This window comes from Magnolia sinica, chromosome 19 (genome assembly GCF_029962835.1).
Source record: "Magnolia sinica isolate HGM2019 chromosome 19, MsV1, whole genome shotgun sequence".
NCBI classification, from domain to species: Eukaryota; Viridiplantae; Streptophyta; class Magnoliopsida; order Magnoliales; family Magnoliaceae; genus Magnolia; species Magnolia sinica.
Window position 1 is genome coordinate 10975549 of NC_080591.1, and position 27763 is coordinate 11003311.

General features: G+C 39.7%; 1 protein-coding gene across 2 annotated transcripts; it reads right to left on the reverse strand.

Moving 5' to 3' along the window:
• Positions 1–276: 276 nt before the first annotated feature.
• LOC131234339 (chaperone protein dnaJ 15) lies at positions 277–27748 on the reverse strand. 2 transcript variants are annotated; one of them, XM_058231148.1, is made up of 12 exons: positions 27190–27743; positions 17089–17212; positions 9166–9248; positions 8974–9085; positions 8777–8881; positions 8554–8604; positions 2762–2851; positions 2564–2672; positions 1940–2088; positions 1798–1851; positions 1445–1503; positions 712–850 (listed from the first exon to the last, which is right to left on the reverse strand). In XM_058231148.1, exons 1-11 carry the CDS (start codon positions 27315–27317, stop codon positions 1492–1494), a joined length of 1017 nt encoding a protein of 338 aa, XP_058087131.1. In that variant the 5' UTR covers positions 27318–27743; the 3' UTR covers positions 712–850; positions 1445–1491. The 2 variants fall into 2 exon arrangements, with proteins under 2 accessions (XP_058087130.1, XP_058087131.1); XM_058231147.1 differs by lacking the exon at positions 1445–1503 and having other exon boundaries at positions 277–850; positions 27190–27748.
• Between the last annotated feature and the right edge of the window lie 15 nt (positions 27749–27763).

A 27763-nucleotide genomic window follows, 5' to 3' on the forward strand; every position in this document is an offset into this window, starting at 1 on the left:
CATGTAGGTACACTGACCATATAATTCCCCCTTAAAAGGGGGTCTCTGATTTCTCAATCAGACGGGTCTGACCATATCATTCCCCTGCAAAATAGTTGTGTTACCTGGGGAAGATCATTCCATCTGATATTCTGACCCGGCCTGTGAAATGCAGAGAACCAAGAATTATTGTAGAAGGTGAGGATAATCAACAGCAACTGATGACAAGGAATCCGAACACAATGCCAGAAAATCCTATCAGCAAGCTGTGCAACCTTCCACAACTTACCAGAAGAATGAAAAGAATGTGTTTTTATTACGATTTCACATCCATATATGTTTATATTTTTCATATTGCTACAGGCAACTGTTTTGGGAGTGAAGAGATCGACCCATTTAATGGATAAACAAAAATACACATGCCATCCAAATGAGATTTCATGCAAGAATCAAATTGTAAAATCTATAACAAAACATAACCAAAAAAAAAAAAAAAATGAAGAAAAAGAAATACATCGCTGACCTTCACTGACCCCTACACAGGTGGCTGTGCCTGTATTAGCATGCATGAGGATGGAAAGTAAGAACTTTTCAACAATACAAGCGGGCAGCCTCAATCTTGTGCTCATACTTAGGGAAGGAAGCCCTTTCAGCCCAGCTTTTTGTCGGAGCCTTTAAGATTGAGATTGAACCATTTCTTCTTGGAGGATTTATCCTTTCCATCTGCATTTCCATCCTCTGCCGGGCTCTCAGCCTTGAATTCATCATTGGCAGTTTTGCTACTGCTCGCGCTTGCCCTCGCATTGGTAACCGTTCTCATTGTGGTGAATGACGACTGGATACCATCTCTTTGTTTCAATAGCTCGTCAACCTGCAGATGAAATTCAGAGAAATCACTAACTGATTCAAATCCTGAAATACGAGCCTATAAAACCCTGAAACAGAGCACCTGAACTAGGAACAAAGCCAATGTCAGTAAAAGGCAACTGAAATTTTATTGAAAAAGAGAAACACTAGGGAAGCAGCAAATATGAGAGGCGATAGGGAGTGACCCACTGATCACTCCCCCTTTTGCAAGAGAAACAGCCATCCCATTACCGTCCTATGGAAAGAGCCAGAAACTATAGATTCTTCTAAAGAAATGAGGAAAACTTGGCCTCCCTTCCAAATATGATCAGAGAATCTGCCCATTTGATAATCACGAGGATGTGGAAATGTCAGAAAACCAACAACAGATTGAGGTTAGATGGTTTTTAAATGTCACCACCATGTGAAATTTCAACATGGCTTCTGTAAGCCTTTGGCTCAGATCTTGTCTAAAATGAGCAGGAAGCATGCATGTGGTCTCAAAGGATACACCTAGAACACTACAAGCCAAGGGGCATTTTATTCTCAGGAAATTAGAAACAAGTAATGAGTTTTTTTACAAAAATTGCCAGCATTCATTGTGGCAATGAAATCAAACCTTGATCATTTGCAAAATGCCGTGGAGAATAGCACCCAAAATCACTTTCAAATAAACACCTATCATATAGAAATTGGTTCTTTATCAAATAGCAATTGAATTTTCAGCATAACTAGAATGAATGTCATGGCCCTGTTAAAGTAAATGTTGGCCTACCATCACAGGTTTCAATCACCCTAACAGATGTTAGCAATTAAAAGGGGACAAGTTCTACAGCCATTTGAAGGATTCTATGGCAACAGATCTCTATTACAATACAAAGAAGGCCATGAAGGCATATTGAATTAAGGCTGCTATTTCTAACACTATTCTACTTTATTAAAATGTGTATGGAAAGATGTTGAGCAAATTACAGATTGCTTTTCTTGGCTATATCTGTTGGTGACTTCCTGAAAGCGTGCCAAGGCCTACACAAATATCAGCAGGAGCGAGTCAGAACAATCAGCTTATATTAGTACATTTGTTTCAAATAAATAAATAACTAGAAAATAATACCTTTCTGTATTCTGTTTCAAACTGACGTAATTCGTTTCTCTTTGCCAAAATCTGAGCCTCAATATCCTTAAGCTTCTCCGTCGTCTCTTCAAATGTCTTCGCACAAATAGCCTCAATGGTATAGGAAGCAGTCTTAAAAAAATTATCCCCTGAAGAAAATTTTAAAATCAGTTAGCAGAGTGAATGGGGAAATACACAATGCTAGTTCAAGCTTTTGTGCAGCCCCAAAAACTAACTGCGGGCCCCAACTTCTAGGATCCAAACCATTCATATGGTGAGTTCCAGGATGGGATATGTTCTCAAAATTCTCCCCGTCAAATAATCATTGTGTGCCAATTTGATCCCTGATGAAAGTGGACCAATGGTTGCAGTAGTCCATTTTCATCGGACAGCCAGGATCATCAGACAGGTGAGATAGTAGGGCATGGGTCATACCATGATGGGCCCGCAGATCAACGGTGTGGGTTACCAAAAGATCGGTCCCACTTCTATCTTTGTTGGGACAAACAAAAGAATGTTTGATGTTACACTCGATCAAGCATCATCATAATTACCTCATCCAAAGAATACTTTGTATGAGCCACAAAATTCAAGGGGGGGAAAGAGAAAGGAACTAGCGCAGACCGTAAACAGCAAATATGTGGGTGCCAGCTTTTAGCTCTGAGACTTCACAAGGTTGTAGACCTTCCAACCTTTTGAAGAAAGCAGCCTCTGGATCTTTAGCCATCGCTAACTGCACCAGCACAAGATAAACCCCACTTTTTTTCTGCAACTATGCCAAAATTTTCAAGCAAAGATGTTAGGATGATAGAGACCACATACCGCATTCATCGTTGTATCCATGCGGTATACTTGAAAATGTAAAAAATACATCCCCGCGGATGTAACCTTGCCAGTCTTCTCACTATCTTCCTGTACAACAAGACAAGATCAATGCTAGCCATGTTCACTAGAATTCAAAAGTGTGTCAATGTCACTCAATGCAATGGATAATAAAGCAGCTCGCCATGCAGTAACAGAACATGACTAGTGTGATGAATAATGCCGAGATTGTCACAGCCCGAATCCAGCACCCAAGCACACTTGACCCTGATCCCGCACCCAAGGACATGACTTACATGTTAAACATTTACAACCACAATTCTACAAACCATTCCATAAAACATATATTTTATTAAAATAATTCAATCACCACTATAGTCCAAAGTCTCATCTACTATACTACTAAAAGTCCTTGTTACAAAAATTATAAAACTCAAAAGGAAACTAAACCCAAACTACATAGAATAATTGGCTAGAACTCCACTCCACGCGCTCCTTGACTAGACCCTACTACTGAAATTCAATATCCACAATAAAGAATGATTGGTCTCGATAATCCAATGAGTATATCTCACACAAGTTTGAAAATGCGTTCAATCCAATAAAAAAATCCTTATCAAAATACCGTAAATCAAAGGTTGGATAAACAAATATTTCAATGTAATTCCATACAAAATAAATCACAAATAACTTGTGAAATCCAACATATGACAAAATCATGATTGAATTAATGCAAACCATGAAATAATCCACCACAATCACTACGATTCATCCTTCAATGTCAAGGCCATTTCACACTAATCAGCCAACACTCTCTCCAAACCCCATCCGGCGCACTATCAACAGAAACCTACTACAATCCCGACATGCTCACCTACCCGGCCCGGCCGAGATGATGAGTAACCTAGTTGGATAACGTAGGCTGATTAAACCTCTACCCCATTTGGCACACCATCAACAAGAACTTGTTGCAATCCTGACATGCATACCCACCCGGCTTAGACAATGGAGGTTCCAGTAAGTACCAATTGGGCTTACGAGACTTTCAACTCAAAAGGGTATCAATCACCCCACCTATTTATACTTTTAGAGACTTTCAACCCATAGGCCTTAATTGCCCCACCTATTTTTTCGACGTTCCAAACACAATTCCAATTAGGGCTTCCTCCCTTAGCAAACCAAAACCATGGCTGGTTTCGATTTTAACCACCCGTATCTAGAGGCTGATGTAAACCTGTGAAATCCAGGCCATTTATTTTCCATCCAACGGCTTTGGAGATCTAGGGTGAACCATAAAGGAGAGGAGGATCGAGCACTAATAGTCTGTCTCCTTGTCTTACAACAGCTCGAAAGAAATTCAGCCGGTTTCCATCTTTCTTCGAAACCACCTGGAAAGTCTCAATGAAGATCCACTCCTTCCATCCTCTAAGCTTCATGAGACCCATTAGATCAGCCTAAAACATCCGGATCAAGAGAAAACACACCGAGGATGAATCCGCCATTGAAGCTCCGAGCGTCTTCCTCATACGCTCATGCCGCACTAAACCATTGTCGAGGCTGGTTGGGATGAGAAGAGAGGTTTTGAAGAAAGGAAGAAGATTGAGAAGGATAGAAGGAAGAGAGAGAGAGAGAGAGAGAGAGAGCGCCCGTCAAAGCCGCTACTCGTGGTGGTTGTGCCGCACCAAGTGGTCTCGGTTCCATCCCGAGTTCAAGTCGAGTCAAACCAAGTCGTGCTTTAAAACAACGGGTGCGGGCTGAGTCTAGGCTCAGTTTAGGTCCTCCCAGTGAAGGAAAGAAAATGGAGAAAGAAAGGAAAGAAGAAAGAGGGAGGTGTTGTTGCAGCACCAACTTGAACCAAACCGAGTCTGGACCAAGCCCAAACCGAGTTGGGTGAGGGATTGGTCCAGTCCAGGCACCGCTTGGTCCATAGGAAGAGGTAAGGAGCAGAAAGAGGAGAGAAAGGGAAGAGAAAAGAGAAGGAGAGAGAGGAACGAGAGAGAGCGAGCATCAGTCGTTGGATGCTGCTGAGTCAACTCAGTTAAATCACCGAGTCCCTGTCTATTTCAAGGTTGGACTTAACTGGTGAACCAACAACGATTGACAGCTTCATAGCCTAAACCCTAGCACAAACGTCATTCGTCATGTGATTCTTCCAACCGGGTCCAAATCAACTAAGTCGACTCAGTGAGTCGGTTCCCTTCTTGCTTAGTTATTTTCAGACATGGAAAAACCTTAATGCTGCCAATAGTTAGCTGGTGTTGTTCATTCTCCAAGAAATCTAACTTGTTTTATCAGGCTTGAACCATCACACTCAATTGCACCAGGTTGATTTGCCGAGTCAAACGAATAAGTGTTAGTTGATTCATAGTTAAGAGTGGATAAGCAATAGTCGATTCGTAAGGTGATGATTTCTCCCCCTTGAGCTTTCCACTTTCCCATTAGCTTAAGTGATAGTTTATGGTTTAATTTCGGTTGATAATTGATATCTCTATTTCATGATTACTTGTGTTAGTTGTTGAAATTGATTTCTAAAGTATATGCTCAATATTTATCTTGCATAAACATCTATATGTTGCACTTGTATATCTTCTCATGCTTGTGGATCGCTTATGGATTGCTTATAGAACTTGAATTGGTACATTTATTAGTGAAAAAAACCCACATATATATGTACATCCAGACTTGGGATGTAACTTGATTGATTGTGATTATAATGGACCCTCGACCTAGTGGCTACTTTGAATGATGGGTTAAATCAAATTTTGATGTGGGCCTACCATACATGGATCGTTGTGTCTATGTGGCTTTTGGGGATGATCCTTTTATCGCATCGATTTGATAATTGCCCTATGTAGTTTCGATTTGATATTTGTCTTATGTGGCTTTGACTTGATATTTTCCCTATACGGCTTCGACTTAATATTTGCCCCAAATAGCTTGATGGATTATTTTTACATAACCACGCGATTGTAAGTTCCACATGTTGAACTATGATTGGCCACTAGTCGATGAAGTTTCATTAAAAATCCTAATGTTAGAGTCTCATGAGCCAAGGATGGTAGTATGGGACATTATTCCCGAGCTGTCAGCCTATGCTGAGTGATGAGCCCCCCGTAGTGACCTTTGAGCTTTCTTAAATTGGCCGGTTGTAATCGGAATAACAACGAATGGGCTATTCATGCATTCATAGCATACGGGCGATAACGGGTGGCTAATTGTGGATGTTATAGCACGTACCCTTAAGTGTGGTATCGTATCGCTAGCTTCCAGACCATGGACTATCGACCCATGTACGTGAGTACTTTGAGCTTAGTCACTATACTCGTACGCGATGTACGCACATGATGTGCTTACGCTGGTGACCGGCCATATGCATGGGCTTCACCCAAATTCCAACTGGATGAGCATCCCTAGATTGATGTGCACTCACGCATCCATGCATTTAAATAAGACTGCATCATGTATTGTTTTAAATGCCTTATTCTTTAAAATTATGCTTGACTAATGCGACGGTATGTAATCTTGAGGGAAATTCACACTGAGTTGGTCACTCATTCATCGAATATATAACCATACAAGTAGTGCGGGTGGCTTAAATAATATTCATGATCAAATTGATGAGGAGCAAGGTATGATTGTCGAGGATGTATGGTTGTATTTGCCAAGAGAAGTTGCGTGATTTTACAACTCAAGACTAATTGCAATTTACTTTGTTTCACATGCTATATTATTTTATTTTGTAATTGTAAGTATTGAGACATTGGTTTGTATAAGCCATTTGGGCAGCCGCTCGTATATTTTAAATGTATATGCAATTTCCTTTATACTTAATTTGCTCCTCTTATGCTAAACTGCTAACTCTGAAAAAGAAAAAAAAAAAAAAATGTGCAATTTAGTTATCTTTAAAGGTTAACACTCAGGTTTTCAGAAAAACAACTCGTATACTCAGATTTCCAAAACCAGGACATTATAGATAATCCAATGTTTTGAGACAGTTTTGAGCTTAGAAGTATACATCCAAAAAAGTAAGATTCATGGCGTGCACATGGAAAATAACGAAGTCAAAACTTTAGCAAATATATTTTGATGCACTTATAGGCCGCACCCGGCTACCTTCATGGGCATGCCTCTTTTTATTGGTAAGCCAGCCAAACATCTTTGGGATAAGGTGGTAAAGAGGTTTGAAAGGACGTTCACAAGATGGAATCGTTATCTCTCACTTGGGGGTGTATTACCCTCATTAAAGCAGCCTTGACGAATCTTTCCTGATACTTTATGTCGATATTCAAATGCCTAGCTTCTGTGCTCTCAAGACTTGAAAAATTAAGATGCGAGTTCTTGTGGCAAGGAGCAGAAGATAAAAAGAAATTTCACCTTATGGGTTGGAAAGAAGTTTGCAAGTCTTATGAAGAAGGTGGTGCAAGTATAAAAGACCTCAAAGCTATAAACATGAGATTGATGGGGAAATGGCTTTGGAGATTTGGAGAAGATGGGGCTCTTTCGAAGGGAGTCATTAAATGTAAATATGGGTGCTCGGGGGAAGAATGGTGGACGATGGATTCCTCTCTTTATAGAGCATTGACTCTATAGAAGGGGGTGTTGTCTGTGAAGCCGATGTTCTTGGAAGGTGTCGGGTTCTCCTTAGGAAGGGTGACAAAATAAGGTTTTGGGACGACGTCTAGGTGAGTTCCTCCCCTTTGAAAGCATACCTTCCCCATATCTGTTGTCTTGCTCTGGACCCTTCTAGACCCTTCTATCTCAGTGGCCAATTGTTTCTCTTCCATTGCAAATAGCGAGTGTGGTATGGGAGCCCCATATAGATGTTTTCTCCATGATGAGGAGGTTGAAGAATATGTGGACCGTTCTAGACAGAATTAATTTCTACACTCTAGATCCCTCATCCTCGAATAACATGAATTGGGGATTAGATAAACCATGATCTTTTTCAATTCAATTCTTTTACTCACGATTTTGCAATGATGGAAGACACAATGAAATGAAGGAGCATACGAAGTATGTTTAGCACTATCAAGTTCACTCTAAGATAGCCACATTCAAGTGGCTAGTTGGAAGAAAGGAGGTCTTGACCATCGACAACCTCCGAAAAAAAGCAATGATCATTCCTAATATTTGTATTTGTTGTATGAATAACGAGGAATCAGTCAACCATTTCTTTATGCATTGCCCCTTATTGGGTTGATTTGGGCGGATATCCTAGCTCACTTCAAAATTTCTTAGTCTTTTCCAATGTCGGTGGGAGATCTCTTACTCGCTTGGCATAGAATAGGCTTGGGAAAAGTGAAGATGTTATGAAGAATGTCCTTGCTTGCAATTTGGTGGGCTGTTTGGGAAGAGAGAATGCGAGGTGTTTTAATAATGAATGTAAGTTGGCGGAGGGCACCTTCCAAAGGGCCAAATTGGTTGTTATAGAGTGGACTGTCAATGCTTCTAAGCTCAAGGATTGTAATCTTGATTTTCTTGGGTTATAGCCAGGCCACCACCTTGGCGGCTCTGCGTTGCTTTTGTTGTTTTCCTTTTGCCTCGACCTAATAAAGTTTTTCACTCTCTCAAAAAAAAAAACATAATGACCACAACGCCCTTAATAACAAAAGCAAGAATTCGCAACATGTTCTAAACAAATAGTAATATAGAAAAGAGACTAAGCAAGAATTCCCAACATGTTCTTAACAACTAGTAATAGAGAAAAGAGACAGAGTACTAAAGATAAGTGAGTCCAATGAGAAAGAGATGGCCATAATAGAATTAAACAAACTCCTTCGAAAGTAGGTCACCTGTAATGCCAACCCATAACCACCATTTGCCTCATGTTCAAAATAAAGGAGCTGCAAAAGAAATTTTTTATTAGTGTGAAGATGCAAATGCTGCTGCTGTACTTTTTTTTTTTTTGAAGATACATTGACAATGCTTATGATGTAAAGAAATAAATAATACTTCAACAACACATGAGTAGACGACATATATATGTCTATCATAAATCCTTTCAAATCTTAGCACCTTGAATTTGCTTTGTGCAGCTGATGTAACTCTAACTACAATCCCTGCTTGGGCTTGCTGATCATTGATTGTCACCCCGAAGAAGTGAGCGCATTGCTTTTCTACCTGCATTGAAAAAAAAAAAAGGAAAAATAAGAAATACCACTCAAAAGAGCATGGCACTGTTCCCAAAAATAAGAGAAGAAGCATTGAAGCACCTTTCCACTAACTGATGTCCCAAGAGGAAGTGGTCCAACTGTGACTGTTCCATTCATTGCCTCTTCAAGAACTGTAGCAGAAATTGTCGTCTTGATAGGAACACCTAGTTTGCTGCAAACATTTAGAAAGATGTAGATTTAGAAGGGCCCAGATACAAATAAAAGATTCTCTGGTTTCAACTCAATTATCACCTAAAGAGAGCCGCAAACATCGTATTGACAGTTCCAAGATTGGATAAGTCGATCTCCATATCCATGCCCTCACTTTCCAAAGCCTGTGTCATCACAGAATCGCACAAGTCAAAACTATTACAAGCACCAAACCACGCAAGTATGAGTAGAGACAGGAGGAATATACGGCTACGATAAGACAAGATAGTGAGAGAATATTTCACAAAAATGCAAAATATCTGGTTAATCAAGGATGAGTGATGCAATAGTAAGAAAGCATCACACAGAATGTAACAAGAAGCTAATGGTGGTGATGGCAACATGAAGAAAAATCACGGTTTCTAGCCACAGGTACTTGAAAATTTTCATCACAAATCAATGAATTTGTGCAAAAAAAAAAAGTATGGAACTTTTTCAGCTATTCATGATATAATTCAAATTAAATTTACTGCATGACCAGGGACTGCAAATGAATTCAACCTAGCCACAATGATCTGTAACAGATATCACTGAAAGACGTGGTGCATGTGGCAGTGGAAGACTCAGCCGCAGAAAACCAGAGGTACTTGCTGAAGACATGCCTGGTGAGGAAGGTTGATTTCAAAACCATATCAATCGAGGGAGGAGCTGAAATATTGGGCCATTGAGAACTGGACATCCGCGTTGCCAACCAATGTCAAGAAGCTCGAGCAGTGCACAAGCATGTACATTCTGCCATCAGAAGGGAAGCTAAGAGGGTTCTCCAGGAAGGATGGGTAGGTTCTGAGGAGATAGTGTTGAGCATATCGAGATGGGACGAGAAAGTTGCATCGTCGGAAAGATCATCCTGGTTCAAGGTTTGGGGAGTGCCTCTCCATGCATCAGAAATCCACATGTTTATTCCTCTACGTTCCTATGTATGATTATTTCTTGGGGCTCTTTCATAAGCAAGTGATGAGGTAGAAACAAAAATCTTTGACATCTTTGGAAGGATCCGAATCCCATTTGAGGGCAATGAAAGTCCAGATTTGGTAGTGTTATCGATAGTTGAGGGTAGCACATATGCTGTGAAAGGAAGAAGGCAAGCCCTCAACATTTCTTCCTAAATGCGCCAATTAAGACAAATTGGCTGGCGCAGAAAAACCATGGCACTTGGAATGCTCTAGCTCAGATTAGGAGGAACATAACTATTGCAAAGGAAGACATTGTCATGGACGTGCAGGCCTGGTCACATATGTATATGGACATATGGGCTGCAAGAGGCCAGATGGACCAGAAAGGACCATTAGCTTCAAGAGGTTTTAGCAGGAAGTTTTGGTCAATCTGGACAACACTGGCAAACAGTATCCGAAGGAGGTGGACGAGTGTTGACTTTTGGCGTCTATCAGGAACGCGTGTCTGTTGGAAAGGCACCTGTCGATGGGAGTCATGAGGCGAGCACCAGCAGTGGAAGCATAGGTCAGTTGAGGGGCTCTCAACAAGGGCTTTTCTTATCTTCCAGTTCTAGACTCCTTAAGTGAAGCAAACCTGTTGTGGAAATGGATAAATTTGGTGTTGAGGAAGAATGGGTGATCCTATATATATAGCTACATGGTACTATAAGGTTGACCTCATGGGAACTTCCCATGAGGTCGGGCTGTGTGGGCCCCAGCATGATGTGTGCCAAACATCAAAACCGTGCATTTGACGAGACCCCTTTAAGTTATGGAATATCCCAAAAATCAGCCATATACGGGACTCAGGTGGGCCATACCATCTAAAACCATGCAAAGACATGCCTAAAACATATAAAAGTACTTGGTGAGGCCCACCTGAGTTTTGGATGTGGCTGAAACTTGCTCTAACCCCTCATCCAAGTGGGACACATACAATGGATGGTCTGGATTTGTGAACCACATCTTGGTGGTGCCAATAAATGATTATGAATGTTTTAATGTGAGGGTAACCCCTCTCAACTGTTATATGTGGTGTGGCCCACCCAAGTCATGGATTAACTTGATTTTTAAGCCCATGGCCCACCATGGAATGGTGCATCTGACTGACGGGGTAGATGTTCAATACACATCACGATGGGGCCCACACAACTTGACCTCATGGGAAGTTCCCATGAGGTCGACCTCATAGTACCATTTCCCATTTATATAGTGAAATCCACTTCAACCATTACATGTGCCATCTTATGTTAGGCCTAGGGCTAAGATATTAGATTGATCCATGATTCAGGTGGGTCATACTATAGGAAACAGTTGGGAGAGACGTGCAACATTGAGTTTTTATAGGGCCCACCGTGATGATTATGTGAACTTCACGGGAACCATTAGATGCCATACAAAAATTTATGCATGGGGCCTAAAATTCAAACCCATCAGTGATTCAAGTGGGCCACACCCGAAATCCACTCTAACCATCAGGTGTGTGACCCAATATTAGACGTAGAGTTCAAAAATCAGCCTAATCTGTGATTCGGGTGGGCCACACAATTTGAAACAGTGTACAGGGCGACACTCACCCTCTAAATTGTAACCCTTCAGGCCCATCCATGATTCAGGTGGGCCTGAAATCCACTCCGACCATTAGGTGTGTAACCCAATATTAGACGTAGGGCTCAAAAATCAGCCCAATTAGTGACTCGGGTGGTCCACACAATTTGAAACAGCGTGCAGGGCGACGTTCACCCTCCAAATTGTAACCCTTTGTATGACCTACCTAAATCATGAATGGGCCTGGTTTTAGAGCTCCATGTGTAATTTTTTGTGATGTCCAAGGGTTTGCATGGATTTCACATAATAATCATGGTGGGCCCTGTAAAAAAATCAACAATGCACATCTCTCTCCCAAATGTTTCCTTTGGTGGGGCCCACCGCCCACCTGAATCACATATCAGCCTATTTTTTTAGCCCTAGGCCTAACATGGGATGGCACATGTAATAATCGGAGTAGATTTCATATCCACATCACAGTGGTTCCTCCTAAATATAGAATTTTACACCACGTAATCCGCCACCCACTAAGTGAAAGACACCTCGTTTCAACACCGAGGTCTTGGCATCGATTCCCTAGTGGGGGTGGCTAACAGAGAAGTGTGATCTGACAGTGGGTGTACTAACAAGCTAACCAAAAAAAAATAATCCACCACCCACTAACAAAAACAATCCTCCATGTCACCCCTATTCAAAGCAATCTAGTAAAGGGAATCAAAAACTTCTAGCAACGGCACATCCAAACACCAAATGTCTTCCCAAAAGTGGATTTTGTTGCATCTACCCACTCGGCCACTCTAAACTGGAAGAACACACTACAAAAGGAAATTTCCCAATATATGGCCTTACAAGAAGCTGATCCAGCACTTCTAAATGCAAATTTGATGTCCCACCCATTCTCAGCCACCCCGCATTTTGCTTCCAAAATTCTTCTAATCAAAGAACCATTATCAAGCGATGGCATGACAGCTCCACCACCACTTTGACAGCAAGGAGAAATTCATGACTCACTTACCTCAATATCAATTGAAAGCGTGTGCAGGAGATGGGAGTGAATCAAAATCAGGGGGAGAAAAGCTTCTTCCTGATATCAGCATGACAAACTAGCTTTTCCCCGGATAAGGCCATCTTTCTCTCTCAAATCAATGCATCAGCTATAGGTGTTGCCCAAATGACAAGAACTTCCCCAGAGATTGAGCGACAAAGGGAACAACCTCACTCAATAACACATATCCCTACCAGTCCTCCTTGATACACAGACCACCGCTTGAAATGGGTTTGCAAGATGAGCGCAGTTCGTGTTATCATTTCTCTTGTCGCAAATCTGAATTAGCAATTGCACCAATTTAATATTAAGAATGCCTAGGTGATATAGTTTGATGCGGGCCTCTCGAGCCTGGTTTGATAGAAGGTATATTCTCTTCGCTACATTGTCTTCTCCAAAATGTGGCATTCTATTTAGTTGTCATAATAATCTGAATATTGAAAGTTATTCTAATGCAAACTGGGCAGGATCTCCTAATTATCATCGTTCTACAACAGAGTATTGTACTTTCTTTGAAGGAAATCTTATTCCATGGAAGAATAAGAAGCAAACTGTTGTTGCAAGATTCAGTGTTGAGGCTGAGTACAGAGATATGGCAAATATTGCATGTGAAATCTTGTGTTTGAAAAGCTTTGTAGTTGAGTTAGGATTTCCGGTGACTACTTGCGTGCCCTTTGTATTGTGACAATCAAGCTACAGTCTCACATCACTTCCAATCCCCTTTTCATGAACATACAAAACATATTGAAGTTGATTGTTATTTTATTCATGAGAAGGCTGTTGCCAACATTATCTCTACTCCCTTCATCAGGACTACTGAACAACTTGCTAAAATCTTCACTAAGGCCCTTTCAGTTGAGGTGGGGCGACGTATTCAAGGCAAGTTGGGCATGATTATATATATATATATATATATATATATATATATGCCTCCGCTTGAGGGAGAGTGTTGTAGTGTGGGGTGGTTGTGAGCCTTTAGACCTAGGACGTGGGCCCCTGGGCCACTTATTTCTTTGTTGTTTTTTAATATCTTTTTATTTCCTATTTTTCCCTTTATCTTAAGGGCATTCATGCAATTTTTCATATGTTAGCCTTATTAATAAGAAAGGGCTTGTTTGCAAAAAGGATGTGGGATTGTTTTTTCAATTTGTTTGGAGTGGCATGGGTGTTGCCGAGTTCTATCGATCAATTCCTTTTGATGTGGCATGGTGGGGGAAAAAGGGAAGGTTAGGAAAAAAAAAAAAAATTGGTGTTCAAGTTTATTAGCAAGTATTTGGTTTCTATAGAAAGAAAGGAACAATCGATGTTTTAGGAATCAGAAAGGGCAAGTATCGAAGGTGTATAGTAGGGCTAAATCACATGTTACAAAATGGGCGATGGCATTAAAGACGATTGTTCAGTTCCTGGAAAGCTGGCTACAGTTGTAATTTTTCCTTTTGTTTTTGGTTCTTTGCATTTTTTTTGCCATGGCCCTTTAGCAACAAAATAGTCACCGTTTAAAAAATACATAAGAGAGGGTTGAACCTCCAACCCTAGCACTCTCTTTTCTCTTTCTGAAACTCTTTTGCTTTACACAGCTGAAATTTGAGACTTTAGACCTATTAGTTTTGATGTAGGCATTTACAATGGCAAAGGTTCTTTCAATCAGAGAGGGTTTGAGCTTTCATTGTATCCCAGTTTCAACGAGCTTTCATTAAGGAGCAGGGTGTGCCATAAAGGCCGTTACGGGGCTATAAAGGTCATTATGCAAAGGTAACAGTGGCGGTTGTTACACGTTACGGGGTCATAGTAGCTATAACAGCCGTTATGGAAAAAAAAAAAAAAAAAACGTAATAACCTATAAACGACTTAACAGCCTATTACGCCCCCTATAACGGCCGTAATAGCCCCGTAATGGTCTGTTACAGGACAGATATAGGTTTTTCGGATATTTTTTCAGCGTTAAGGGGCAGATCTAGGTTTTTTGGGTTTTTTTCCAGAGAGAGAGAGAGAGAGACCGTGCCGGCTGTTACGGGGGCCGTAATAGCCATTAAGACCTGTATCTTAAAGGTAACAGTGGTGCCGTTACCGTTACGGAATACCTTGTTAAAGATAGACAAGTTTTAGATGAAGTCATGGTGACTAACGAACTCATTGACTCTAGAACTAAAGGAGGGGAAACCAGAATTTATTTGCAAGATCAATGTGATGGCTCAACCATGTTAACTAGGATTTTCTTCTTTACTCTGTATCTAGGATGGGCTCTAGAGAAAGATGGAATGTGTGGATTAAAGAATACATATCTGCAACTTCATTCTCGATTCTTGAGAATAGATAGATTGTCAACGGCTTCCTTGCTAGCTCTAGAGGAATTCATCAAGGTGACCCTTTGTCCCACTTCTATTCTTAGTTGTGTTAGAAGGCTTAAGCATGCTTATGGAAAGAGCTTCATCATGTAATAATGTTAGGGATTTTCAGGTGGAAAATCTGGAGTTGACTCTCATGCAACTCCAATTTATGGACAATACCATCTTGTTTTGTGATGCTAATGCAGCCTACGTGGCTAATGTCAAAGTGACCTTAGATGTTTCGACTTTAGAGGTAGCATCTAGCTTAAGGATAGTATAAGAAAACAAGATATATGATATCATCTTGCCTAGCAATGCTAAAGCAGCCTAGGTGGCTAATGTCAAAGTGATCCTTGGATGCTTCAAGGTAGTCTACGAAAAAGTGTTATTGCATTAGTAGCTATTACAGTGGGGATGACCTAAAGAAGCAAAATTGTATGCTTCCAATTAGATGCGTGATGTGCATGACTAAAGAAGAACCAATTGATACCCTATTCATCAACTATGAGATGGTTGAGGAGATTTAGGTGGTTTCCTCACAAAATTCGATACACAGTGGGTTTTCAATGAATCTATTGGAGTTTCTGCTGCTTGATTGGTTCAATGGGCCATTCAATGGTCACATCAATACTATATGGACCTTGGTGGGTTTTTAGGATTATATGGGGGATTCTGGAAGGAAAGGAATGGCAAGATTCTTTGAGGCATGTTTGGATTTGAGGGAAAGCAAAATTATGAACGAGTGGAAAGTAAACTGACATCAGTGCTAGGGGAAGCAAACCCTTTGCACTTGTTTGTTTTGCTAAAGAAAAGCCCTAGAAAATACTTTGCCTTTGCATTTGAAAGTGTTTGGGTTACAATCCTACAAAGGGAAACCACTTTTCCCTCCAATTTTGTCATTTAAAACATTACATCAAATGCAAACTTTTTCCCCACCATTTGACTTGTTGATAAAGGTTTTTATCCCTTGTTGAGGTGGAAAAGATAAAAAGTACATAGTTTGCCACAGCATCCTCCGCATCCGGATAACTTCAAACATCTTGTTGATGTAAACTGAATGCTTCCTCTAGTTTACCCTCAATCCAAACAGGACCTTGGGTGATAAAATAGTGCCTGGAGTATTTCCAAAAAAGGAAAATTGTGTATATGATCATGAACTTGGAACATGCGGCGCTGGAGCTCAACATCCTATTGTTTTACAGTTTTTTGGAAGATTAGAGCTGTTAGTTTGGCAGTCAGAGCTAGTGCTAGGCCTGGATCTTGGCAGCTACTTCAACTATATTGTTTTCCTCTTTTTTTGGATCTTGTATTTGCGGGGGAGGTGACTAGAGGTTGACATCCTGCTACAGTTGTGTTTTGCTTCTTTTGTGTTTCTTGGTTGAAAAAAAAAAGATAGACATCATTAAAACATCAGATAATGCCTCTATCCAAACAGGCCCTTAATCATTGGATCATATGATTGTTCACTTAAATTATATTCAAAGTTGGTCTTTCTAAAATTTCAAGGCAGTTAATGTCTGTCAACCCTAGGATTTTATCCTTGAAACATTCTAGTTGCACTAGAATTTAACATATCCAAGTTGTCTTCAGGTCCTGCATATATATATATATATATAGATAGAAGCAATCCCCTACACAGGCCTCATGAATTTAGAATCCAAATAAACGAGACATAGAAGCAACACCAGAGGCATGACAAAGATGCAAGGGAGACATGAAGATCTACCAACATCACAAGGTTGCAGGGATGCTCAACTGTCCAGTAAAATCATTCCTGTTTTAAGTACCCGCTTAGAAATTAGATGTTCTAGCACACATTCAAGCAATTTTTCAGGCAAGATGAAAGATTAATGTTTAACCAAATCTAAACGTGTGACACCACGGCGAAATAAATAAATAGAAAAACGCCGGAAGCCCATGCATTCTAATTAATGACTATGTGAGTTCTGACCAACAACAAACCAACATTTCCTGTTGTACTTGCACAACGAGCACAGATAGCTCCCTGCAGTTCCTACAATTAATCCCCAATATAACACTAACCAAATGAGCAACCTTAACCTTACTGTTTACTCATTGATTTCAAAGCATGGGGGAGGGGGGGCGGGGTCACCTCAAACCCTGCATTATCATACTGCCTTCGTTTCTCTGGATCAGAAAGGATGCTGTATGAATATGCCACCTCTTTGAAAAGTTCTGAAGCTTCAGGGTTGCTGGCATTTTTGTCGGGGTGATACCTGTTCATAAAATATGAGACAAAAACTACATTCATATTCAAGACAGAAAGTCAATTTCTTTGATTGCCTTCATAAAATAGTGATTAATTTACTCATACAACCAAATGAACAGGTAAATGAAGAAAACATAAGATGCAGGACATAGATGAATGAAGAACACCGTGTGATGAGGACATCCGAGCACTAGTCAAAAGTATACCAAAGGAGGAGAGCTCCCGTTTCTTTATGGCTAGGTGATGCATACATGGGGCCCGTGGACCCAATTCAAGTGCCTAACCCAGTCAGGGTGTGCCAAATCGGTTACGTATCGGTCGTATTGGCCGATACGTAACGGTAACGGTGGGAACCGTTACCCGTTTCGGGGCCATATCGGCCGTTACGATTTTTTGTGCCCGTATCAGCCGATACGGGCCCATTACGGGCGTAACGGTCGTTACTGGCCCGTAACGGCTAGCCGTAACGGTCAGAAAATGGTAACATTTTTTTTTTTGCATTTTAAGGTCCGTTTTTGCTGTTTTTTTGAAACTTCTTGCTTCCAAACTGTTTTTCACTCCTTCTACTACTAATTTCGACCAACCTTGGCTGGATATTTGAGGAAAAAACACATTATATTGCGGATTTTGTTGAATCAAAGCTTGGTGGGCCATTTTTCAAAAATTTGTCAAAAATAGGTATTTATATTTTTTTAATATGTTTTGTTGTTTTAATCATCTCATATGATGTGTTAATCATAGTAGAACATGTTAACATGCATTTTACAGATTTGGGGTGCCATTTAATATTTTTTTCTATTTACGCATGAATTTTGACCCTTTTTTTTTTAATTCGAAAAATCAATTTTTAATGGTTGTTTTGTTGTTTTAATCATGTCATATGATGTGTTAATCATATTAGAACATGTTAATGTGCATTTTACAGATTTGGGGTGCCATTTATATTTTTTAAATATTTTTTTCTATTTACGCATGAATTTTGCCCCTTTTTTAAAAAATTCAAAAAATCAATTTTTAATGATTGTTTTGCTGTTTTAATCATGTCATATGATGTGTTAGTCATAGTAGAATATGTTAATGTGCATTTGACAGATTTGGGGTACCATTTTATATTTTTAAAATATTTTTTTCTATTTACGCATGAATTTTGCCCCTTTTGTTTAAAATTCAAAAAATCAATTTTTAATGATTGTTTTGCTGTTTTAATCATGTCATACGATGTGTTAATCATAGTAAAACATGTTAATGTACATTTTACAGATTTGGGGTACCATTTTATATTTTTTAAATATTTTTTTCTATTTACGCATGAATTTTGGCCATTTTTTTTAAAATTCGAAAAATCAATTTTTAATGGTTGTATTGCTGTTTTAATCATGCCATATGATGTGTTAATCATAGTAGAATATGTTAATGTGCATTTTACAGATTTTTGGTGCCATTTTATATATTTTTTATATTTTTTTCTATTTACGTATGAATTTTGGCCATTTTTTTAAATTCGAAAAATCAATTTTTAATGGTTGTTTTGCTGTTTTAATCATGCCATATGATGTGTTAATTATAGTAGAACATGTTAATGTGCATTTTACAGATTTGGGGTGCCATTTTATAATTTTTTTATATTTTTTTCTATTTACGCATTAATTATGGCCCTTTTTTTTAAAATTCGAAAAATAATTTTTTAACAATTGTTTTACTGTTTTAATCATGCCGATGTGTTAATCATAGTAGAACATGTTAATATGCATTTTACAGATTTGGGGTGTCATTTTATAATTTTTTTCTATTTTCGAATTAGTGACTTTATATTTTTATTTGCTTATATTGGACAGGTTTTGCCTCGGAGCTTCTTAAGATTTAGTTAAAATATAAAATCATCTTTATTAACATAAGTCATACACTCATACTCATATCTAATTATCTAGTATCTACCTAATCCTAAAGAAATGTCTGGGTCTGGCCAACAACAAGTAAGTGATGATATTGGATGGCAACATTGTGAGAGAGTTGGTGGTACTAGGCACCAAATGAAGTGCAAGTATTGTGATAGACTAGTGACTGGTGGAATTACCCGTCTCAAACAACATTTGGCACATCGAAAGGGTCAAGTTGCGCCATGTAGTAAAGTACCGAAAGAGATAATGCTTTTAATGCAAGCTAGTCTAGATGAGTCGAAGGGTAAACGTACTGCTGTACAAAATAAGAAAGATGATATTTTGAATGCAACTCGACAGGAAGTGTTTGGTGCTGAATATATGGGCATTCGTGATGAAAATATTATTGATTCTGACAAAGATTCAGATCGAGAATTTACTATAGCTAGGAGAGAGAGCTTGCGTCTAGCTCGTGAAGAGGAAGAACGTCGCCGCATGTTTGGCACGCATAGGTCAGTGCGTGATACAGAGGGGGCAGTGGGAGTAGGAGTGGGAGTGCAACTGGAAGTGCAACTGCTTCTGCAGGTGGGGGTGGGGGGGTAGGTTTGGTGGGTTACGACGTATGTTTGGGAGCCGACGACAGACATCTTCACGTGATGCCCCTATACGTTTGGATGAAGAAGTAAATGAGCCTAGGAGACCCTCTATTGATCCAATCCTATTTAGGAAAGAATCAACTAAACAAAAGAAGATAAAACAAATGTGGAGTAGAACTTCCGTTGAGAAATTAGGTAGAGCAGCAGCAAAGTTATTTATACATGCCAACATACCTCCTAACGCAGCCAATTCTCCATATTGGCAGGTGGTAATTGATGCAGTAGCAGAAGCAGGTGAAGGAATAAAAGCTCCCACGACTAAGGAGATTAGGGGGAAATGGACAGATGCAGAGTTTGCGGATGTGAAAGCATACGTGGCTACCTTTAAACGTGTATGGCAAGCCAAAGGATGCACAATCATGTGTGATGGTTGGACTGGCCCAACCAGACGCAGCATGATCAACTTCATGGTATACTGCCACTTAGGAACTATATACCACAAGTCAATTGATGCCTCAGAGGCAACAAAAAATTCTACTTATATTAATGGACTAATGGATAAAGTTGTGGACGAGATTGGAGAGGAGAATATAGTACAGATTGTGACAGATAATGAAGCAACATATAAGCTTGCAAGACATATGTTGATGGATAAGAGAAAACATCTTTTTTGGTCACCATGTGCTACCCATTGTATTGATCTTATATTGGAAGATATTGGGAAGAAGAAGAATGTTAAGGAAATGGTCAAAAGGGCAAGGAAAGTGACGACGTTTATTTACAACCGTAATCAAGTAGTTGCAATAATAAGAAAGTTCACAAAAGGACGAGAGTTGTTGAGGCCTGCGGCGACTAGATTCGCGACAAACTTTATAGCATTAGAGAGTTTATTCCAGCATAGGGAAGAGTTGAGTGAGATGTTCGCTCCCCGAGAATGGCTCAACACAAAACATGGGAAGAAGACATCGGGGACACCGGTCGAAGTTGCGAACACTATACGGGACAAAAAATATTGGAAAAAGGTCAAGGCGATCCTAAAGGTGATGGAGCCACTAATGAGGGTACTCCGTCTTGTTGAATCCGATGAAGCACCTACCATGGGCTTCCTATATGATGTCATGGATAAGGCAAAGTTTGCAATTTAACATGATTGTAGAAGTTGGGAGACTTATTGGAAGATGATCGACAAGAGATGGACAAAACAACTCCATCACGATCTTCATGCAGCAGGTTATTACCTAAATCCTAGGTATAGATATGCCCAATCATTTGTTGCGGATGATGAAGTTCGTGTTGGGCTAAAAAATGTGATAAAGATATTAGAACCTGACTTAGATCTGCAAATAAAGGCATTGAATGAATTAGATATATTTGGAAATCGCCTTCGTAGCTTTGGAGATGCTCTTGCATAGCATGCAGTATCTAGATTACAACCGGCCGAATGGTGGATTAATTTCGGAGAGAGTACGAAGGCTCTCCAAAAAATTGCAGTAAAAGTTTTGAGCCAGACAACATCTTCCTCTAGCTGCGAAAGGAATTGGAGTTGTTTTGCACTCATTCATTCAAAGAATATGAATAAATTGCAGGCTAGAACATTAGATAGACTTGTCTTCATGCACTACAATATAAAACTAAGAATGCGACGACATCATAGGAGCATTACAGCTGCTGATGACGGAGACTACTGTCCAATAAACCTGGACAATATTTATGATGAGGATGACCCACTTCTACCTTGGTTGGAAATAAGGGAAAAGCAAATTGAAGAGGATAGTGAAGAATTGAAAATTGATGACCCAGAAATACGCAGAGCGCAACAAGAGAGTCGTGCAGATGTGTTGGACCCAGCAAGATGGGCAGCGTTTATGCCACGTACGGATACGGCTCAAGATCAACAAAAGAGTACGAGCAGTGATAGCGTGACCGTGTCGGATGATGACGATGACCCCCCTGCCCCTAGTGCTGGCACTTCTGGTGTTGCTTAGCGCCCTATACAGCCGTCTACAGATCATGATGTCGATGAACATCGACAAGGTGGTACACGAGGTTGGACTTATGAGTGCACCGAGTCACGATACAGCTAGCAGGAGGTGGGTACATCTAGTGGTGCACCGGGTCCGAGAGGTCCGGAACATCAGCAAGCTCATGGTCTTGGTTATTATGATGGATATTCTTATGGTCAATTGAATTATGATGGTTATACTGAGCCTGTTCCATCACATTCATGTTGGAGTAGCCCTCCCGATCAATATCCATATGATTATAGATATCGAGATCCAAATACAAGTTATTCATCACAGCAGACGCACTCTCAATCTCAAGATTCTCAACAGCCTGAGTATGGGCACCAGTATGGCTATTCGACGGGCACTGGTGGATATCCTTACTCCGGGTCAGAGTCGTTGCCTAGTCAGGATCAGTCATCCTCTAGTTTCGTTGATCTAGTATTTCCTTCTGGCACTGGATATTATGGATATGCAGCACCTATACCTATTGGACAGCCTCAGCCTGACGATGACGATGACGATGATGTGGAGGTCGAGCACCACAAAAACGCAGATTTTCATTTTGGTGGTGACTTGTGAATTGTGATTGTGAGTATATATTTGTGTTAAGGTAAGTATTTGCAGCAGACAGCTCACAACAGTATTATTGCAAGAAGCCATGCACACACTTGACACTGCCGAACTTGTATTTAAAATAGCTCCCCTGACAACCAATCAAGTAATCCTTAATCAAGTTGCAGGAGAGTATATCAGACACTACTAGATATTTTTTTTTAATATTCTTGACTTGAGGATGACAGGTCATAGACAGGAATCACACTATCACAGTCACGTGCACACTGCACAGGTATGTTCGAGAAATTCCTCAAAAATAATTGCAAACATCTAATGTAAGATATTTTCATTTTACATTCATTCGAATATATCTATCATTGATAGTAGGTAGTTAGAAAATTAAATATATGAATTTTGTAGTCAAATTCAAGTTATCTGGTTCATAAATTCATCAGACAGTCCGATACAACTTCTCACCAAAGAGTGGACCGTTACACCACCATAAACATGTTCCAATTTATAAATGAATGCATATTTGGAATGCTTAGAATATTCTGGATTTAATCCATATTTTTTCATATTTTTTTGGCAAAAAAAATTTTTTGCGCCGTTACGCCCCCGTATCACCGTTACGCCCCCGTATCCGTATCGGTTTTGGAGGACACCGTTACGCCAACCGATACCGATACGGGACACCTTGTTGAAGACCCCACATGCATGATTATGCATCTTTGAAGGCCCCACATTGAGAATATGCATGTGCACTACTTAGTTGGACCATTCCGACCGTTGGATCATCATCATTGGACATTTTGATCGTGAGCCATGAAATAGTTTAATTTATTTAATTGTTTATATGTTTGCTATTTTTGTGTTTAGCTTGCATTTTTGCCAAGTTTAGGGAGTTAGTAACAAATTTTATTTTATTGAGCGTCTTTATGTGAAACTTTTTTTTATCTAAGAGCGTCTTTTTGTAAAAAGTCCTTTCTGAAACTATGTAAGGGTTGGACGTCCCCACCCTAGCCATTATTGCATGTGAAATATATAAAAAATTCTTTTCTCTTTTCTTTTTTATGAAGTAAACCTCTTGTGATTGGAGGAATTTGGTGTGATGGCATGGAGTGCTTCCTAGTTATCTTTCTCTTTCAGTCTCTTCCATCAAAAGACATTTCTTCTCTTCTATCTTTCGCTTTCTTTCTAGTTTTCTTATCTTCTTTCCCCATCAACAAACAATTTCCACATATATCCTTGTTCTTCTTTCTCCCAACCCATACGCCCAAGACCTAACCTATCCCAAACTCCCATCCAACCCACCTCACCTGACCGTACAACTGCACAGCCATACCCACATGTCCATACGTCTATACGAACAGACTTGCAGGGTTGTCCGTATGATCAGCATCCCCCTTCCTTTCATCATTTGCTTACTCTATTCAAACCCTTATCTCTAAAATCTCAAACCTAGTCTCCTAAAAAATCCTAAATCCCTAAAACCATAACCCCAAATCCCTAAAACCTCAAAACACAATTCTCAAATCCAAAATACCCAAATCCCCAAACGTTATATTCCCAAATCTGAAAATCTAAACCTATTTTTCAATTCCTTGAACCGTTAAATCAGCCCTAGCCTATCAACGCTAACAAAGACAAGTACTTCCATAGGTCCTATCTAATCATGTTTTATAAGATCTAACTGACGGGTTGTAATTTAGTCCTGAATCTGAGCTTAGTTAAATAGGTGAATCCGTTAAGCTTGTGATTGATTAGCATTATTTTGTGCTCTAATGCAAATTGTTCTGGTTAATTTGTTGATGATCGCAATGCATCATTTAAGGCTAGGCCATCCGTCCTGCAACATTGTGACAAGTGAAATGTGAACAGCGATCTTATTGCTATTGAAGTTTAATTACTTACAAGACCAAAGCAAACAATCAAAATGTCAAGCAACACATTGCAGTAACAAGTTTGCAACTGTTATAATTTGAATTTCTTGTTGAACTCCATTTATATATATATATATATATATATATATATAATAAAATAAAAAGACAAGAAAGGAAAAACCAACTACAACGCACCACCTACTCAGTTGAGTGAGTGCTTGAGATGTGGTGCAAAATATTATGTGTGCAATAAAGCCCATGTACACACATGGCACATGTGGCGAGATCAAATCCATCCATCAGTTGGTTCGACCTTGCACATATTTTCCCAAAAATAAAATCTGGTCCAATCAGCATGCGGGTCCCAATATTTGAAACAGATGGGATGGGTTAGAAAACTTTAGCCAAGTTTTTCAGAGCAGTACATTTGTTTTTTTGCAGCTATGGCCCAACTAACCAGTGGATCAACCTGATTATCGGGCTAGGGCATCAACATAGTAGCGTTGTTCTAACGGATGGAATGGATCTCAAACCTATTATGCCATGTAGGCACATCTATGGTGTGTGCATGAGTTGATGGGGACATCACATTACAACACACATATCAAAGGAGGTCTGGGCCCCAGTGTCCCTGTGGCTAGGCGAGTACCCATTCAAATCCCGAGGAGAAGCCTAAGACCCCACATAGCATGTGGTTTGCATGGAGGATGTTTTTGGACTATTGGATCGCGAGGACTTCACGATCAAACCGTTGGATGCGACTTGCTCATGGCCCGCCGTGATCGTGGACGTCTTCAGAGTTTATCAGATAATCTTAGTTTCTTAGGATTATGGTGACTTTTGATTTGAGCACTTAGTTTACTTTTTGAGATTTATTTACATGTTTTATTGGTTTTATGCTTTTACCGGGGGGCTATTTGTAATTTACAAAGTAGGGAATTAAAAGGAAACAGGTTTTTCATTAATGATCTTTTGTAAAAGACCAACTTTTAGACTATAAAGGTTTGGATGTCCAAACCTAACCTTTTTTTCTTCTTTTTTTATGTGATCTTAATAAAAAAGCAGGAATTTCTCTCCTCTTTTTCTCGTGTTTATGGAGAATGTGGTGTGAAACCCCATTTGGTGTGAATCTAAATGAAAACAACCTTGGTATGAAGCCTTGTTCACCCATCTCTTCTATCTTCTCAAGCTCCAAAAGTATTTTCTCTCATCTCTTCACGCTTTTCTTCTTAAAACCCAAACCATCACAACCAATACCCGAACAAAAAGTCCAGCCATACATGTGAATATGTACATTCATATGATTGTACGGATAGTCCATACAGACTGTTTTGTAGACCTCACTTCAGTAATTTTCTTACATCATTCCTTATTCTTCTTTCTTCAACCAAACCCTAACCTAAAACCCTAGATTCCCCTTTCAAATAAACCGTAATTTCATATTTCCCCAATTTCCAAACCCCTATACCTAGAATCTTTTAGAATCCCTTTAGGACTCAGGTGATTCCCTTTAAAATAGTTCTACCCTCATGTTTTGGATAGAATTTCTTAATTCCATTGGGCCTATTTCGAATTAACATCTTACCAGTTCCTTCATATGAGCATGTGGTAGCCTAGGATTACATGTAATTGCTTATTCGATTAATTGTTTGGTTTATGATGAGGTTGCTATAATTTCATACTTTTGTTGCTCATGTTTTAAACTGAAAATGTGATTTCATCTATCATCCTAAGTTAGAAAACCATCCTGCATCATGAGCTTTATTGCACATGCATGTGGGCTTCATAAAGCTCGATGCAAACTGACCTCATCTTCCAAGACACAAAGCTAAGATAAAAGGTCTGCCCAAGTAAACCTATGAGGCCTCCCCTGGCCTTTATCCCGACCTACCTCGACCACCACCCCTATTCACCTTATGCACATGAGAAAATTATCACTCTTATTCCAGTGGTTGGCGATTCAACTTGCTCAAATCATAGGATCAAAAAACACACCACATACCAACTAAAAAACCTAGTTGCACAATCATTCTAACCAAGTGCCAGTCCCATTTCGAGTCATGCTCCGGGCCCACACTCCCACTTCCTATTATTCACACAAGCTAAAAAAATTTAAACAAACACTTCTCTGCTCCAGCACCCAAATCTATTGCTGCTTCACTTCTCTCTTCATGCAACCATAAGTTCGACAGTTGGCCAGAAATCTAAAACTTCAGCTAAGGGCTGAATTAAACAAGTCAATACCAAATAGAATGCAAGTTATCGATGGATCACAAAGAATTATTTCCACAGCCATTTGTACTCTATGATGTAACATCACGGCCACGATATACAATTAGATAAAATCTGTAATATCCAGATTTTAAGTAAAGAACAATGAATGGGCATACAAACACATCCTCAACTAAATTGTTGGCTTTATCCTGAAATAGTGCCTCTTCCTTACCCATTATGATAATTCTACCCATCGCCCTTCAAAGAAGAATACAGTAACAAAGTGGTCTTTTTTTCTTTTTCTTTTTCTTTTTTTTCTCCTCCAATCCCTCATGTGGGTATTGCGCCATTCACATCAACTGAAAATTGCAATTACCAATGTCTAGCTGTGACACTCAGATCAACAGAAAAAAACTGCTATTTTTACTACGAGAAGTGTCCCAGAGGCCCAAACCACAGTTCGAAACACGACTCTCCCACTGCCCAAGTCCTGTGAATGGGGTTTTAGCATTTACATTCAAACCAGGCATATTACACAGCATGATTCAAACATCACTCAGAGCACCTGTTCAAAACGAATGATTGAATAACTAATACTCCCTAATCACCTAAAATGAATACACCTCCACAGTAAATATTAGTTAATGAATAAATCTCCACAGTAACTATTAGTTATTAAATCTCCGACTGTATATATCACCTAAAAGGAGAGGATGAATTCCAGTTCCTGAAGAAAAACGACGTCCATAATTCCTCAACGATCAAATCCCGAAACTGAAAACCGCAAAATCATCACAAAATCTACAATCTAACAAAAACCAACTTCATGAAAATAGAAAATAGAAAATCTTACTTGAGAGCAAGCTTCCGATACGCAGTCTTGATCTCCTGGTCGGACGAATCCCGGGACACGCTCAGGACCTCGTATGGATCTCGACGGACGGCGGGTGCTGAAGGACCTCCCATCTTCGCAGACGCCATCCTCTCTCTTCTCTCTCTCCCTCGCCTTCTCCCTCTGTATCTTTCTCTCTCTGTCTCTTTCTCTCTCTCTGTCTTTCTCTCTCTTCTTCTACCTCTATCTTTCCATCAATCCTCCAAAACCCAAACCTACCAAATCACGATTCCCTCAATTCACGATCCAATGCTTCGGAATTCAATGGCCTAGGGTTTCAAATAACCGACAAAAGATCGTCAGATTCTGAAAACATCGGCAAAAGGGTAGGAATGAAAATCCAAGAATCGGCACGGATCTAAGACGACGCGAGAACGGAATTCTAATCAGCGTACCTGATATTATAAGGTCCAAAAAAATCGATAGCTGCACCTCTTCTCGTTTTGATTTTCCGTCGTTTCTGTAAAACTAATGAAATGCGGTGTTCTCGTTAAAAAAACGAGGGGGTTGTTTTCTTCTTGTTTTTCCAGATGGA

Excerpts from the sequence above, each read along its gene's own strand:
- LOC131234339 (XM_058231147.1), bottom strand. The coding sequence starts at position 27,317 with ATGGCGTCTGCGAAGATGGGAGGTCCTTCAGCACCCGCCGTCCGTCGA. Across the intron at positions 17,213-27,189 it reads TATCGGAAGCTTGCTCTCAA|GTATCACCCCGACAAAAATG; the intron begins GTAAGATTTTCT and ends TTTTATGAACAG. Across the intron at positions 8,882-8,973 it reads GGACATCAGTTAGTGGAAAG|GTAGAAAAGCAATGCGCTCA; the intron begins GTGCTTCAATGC and ends TTTTCAATGCAG.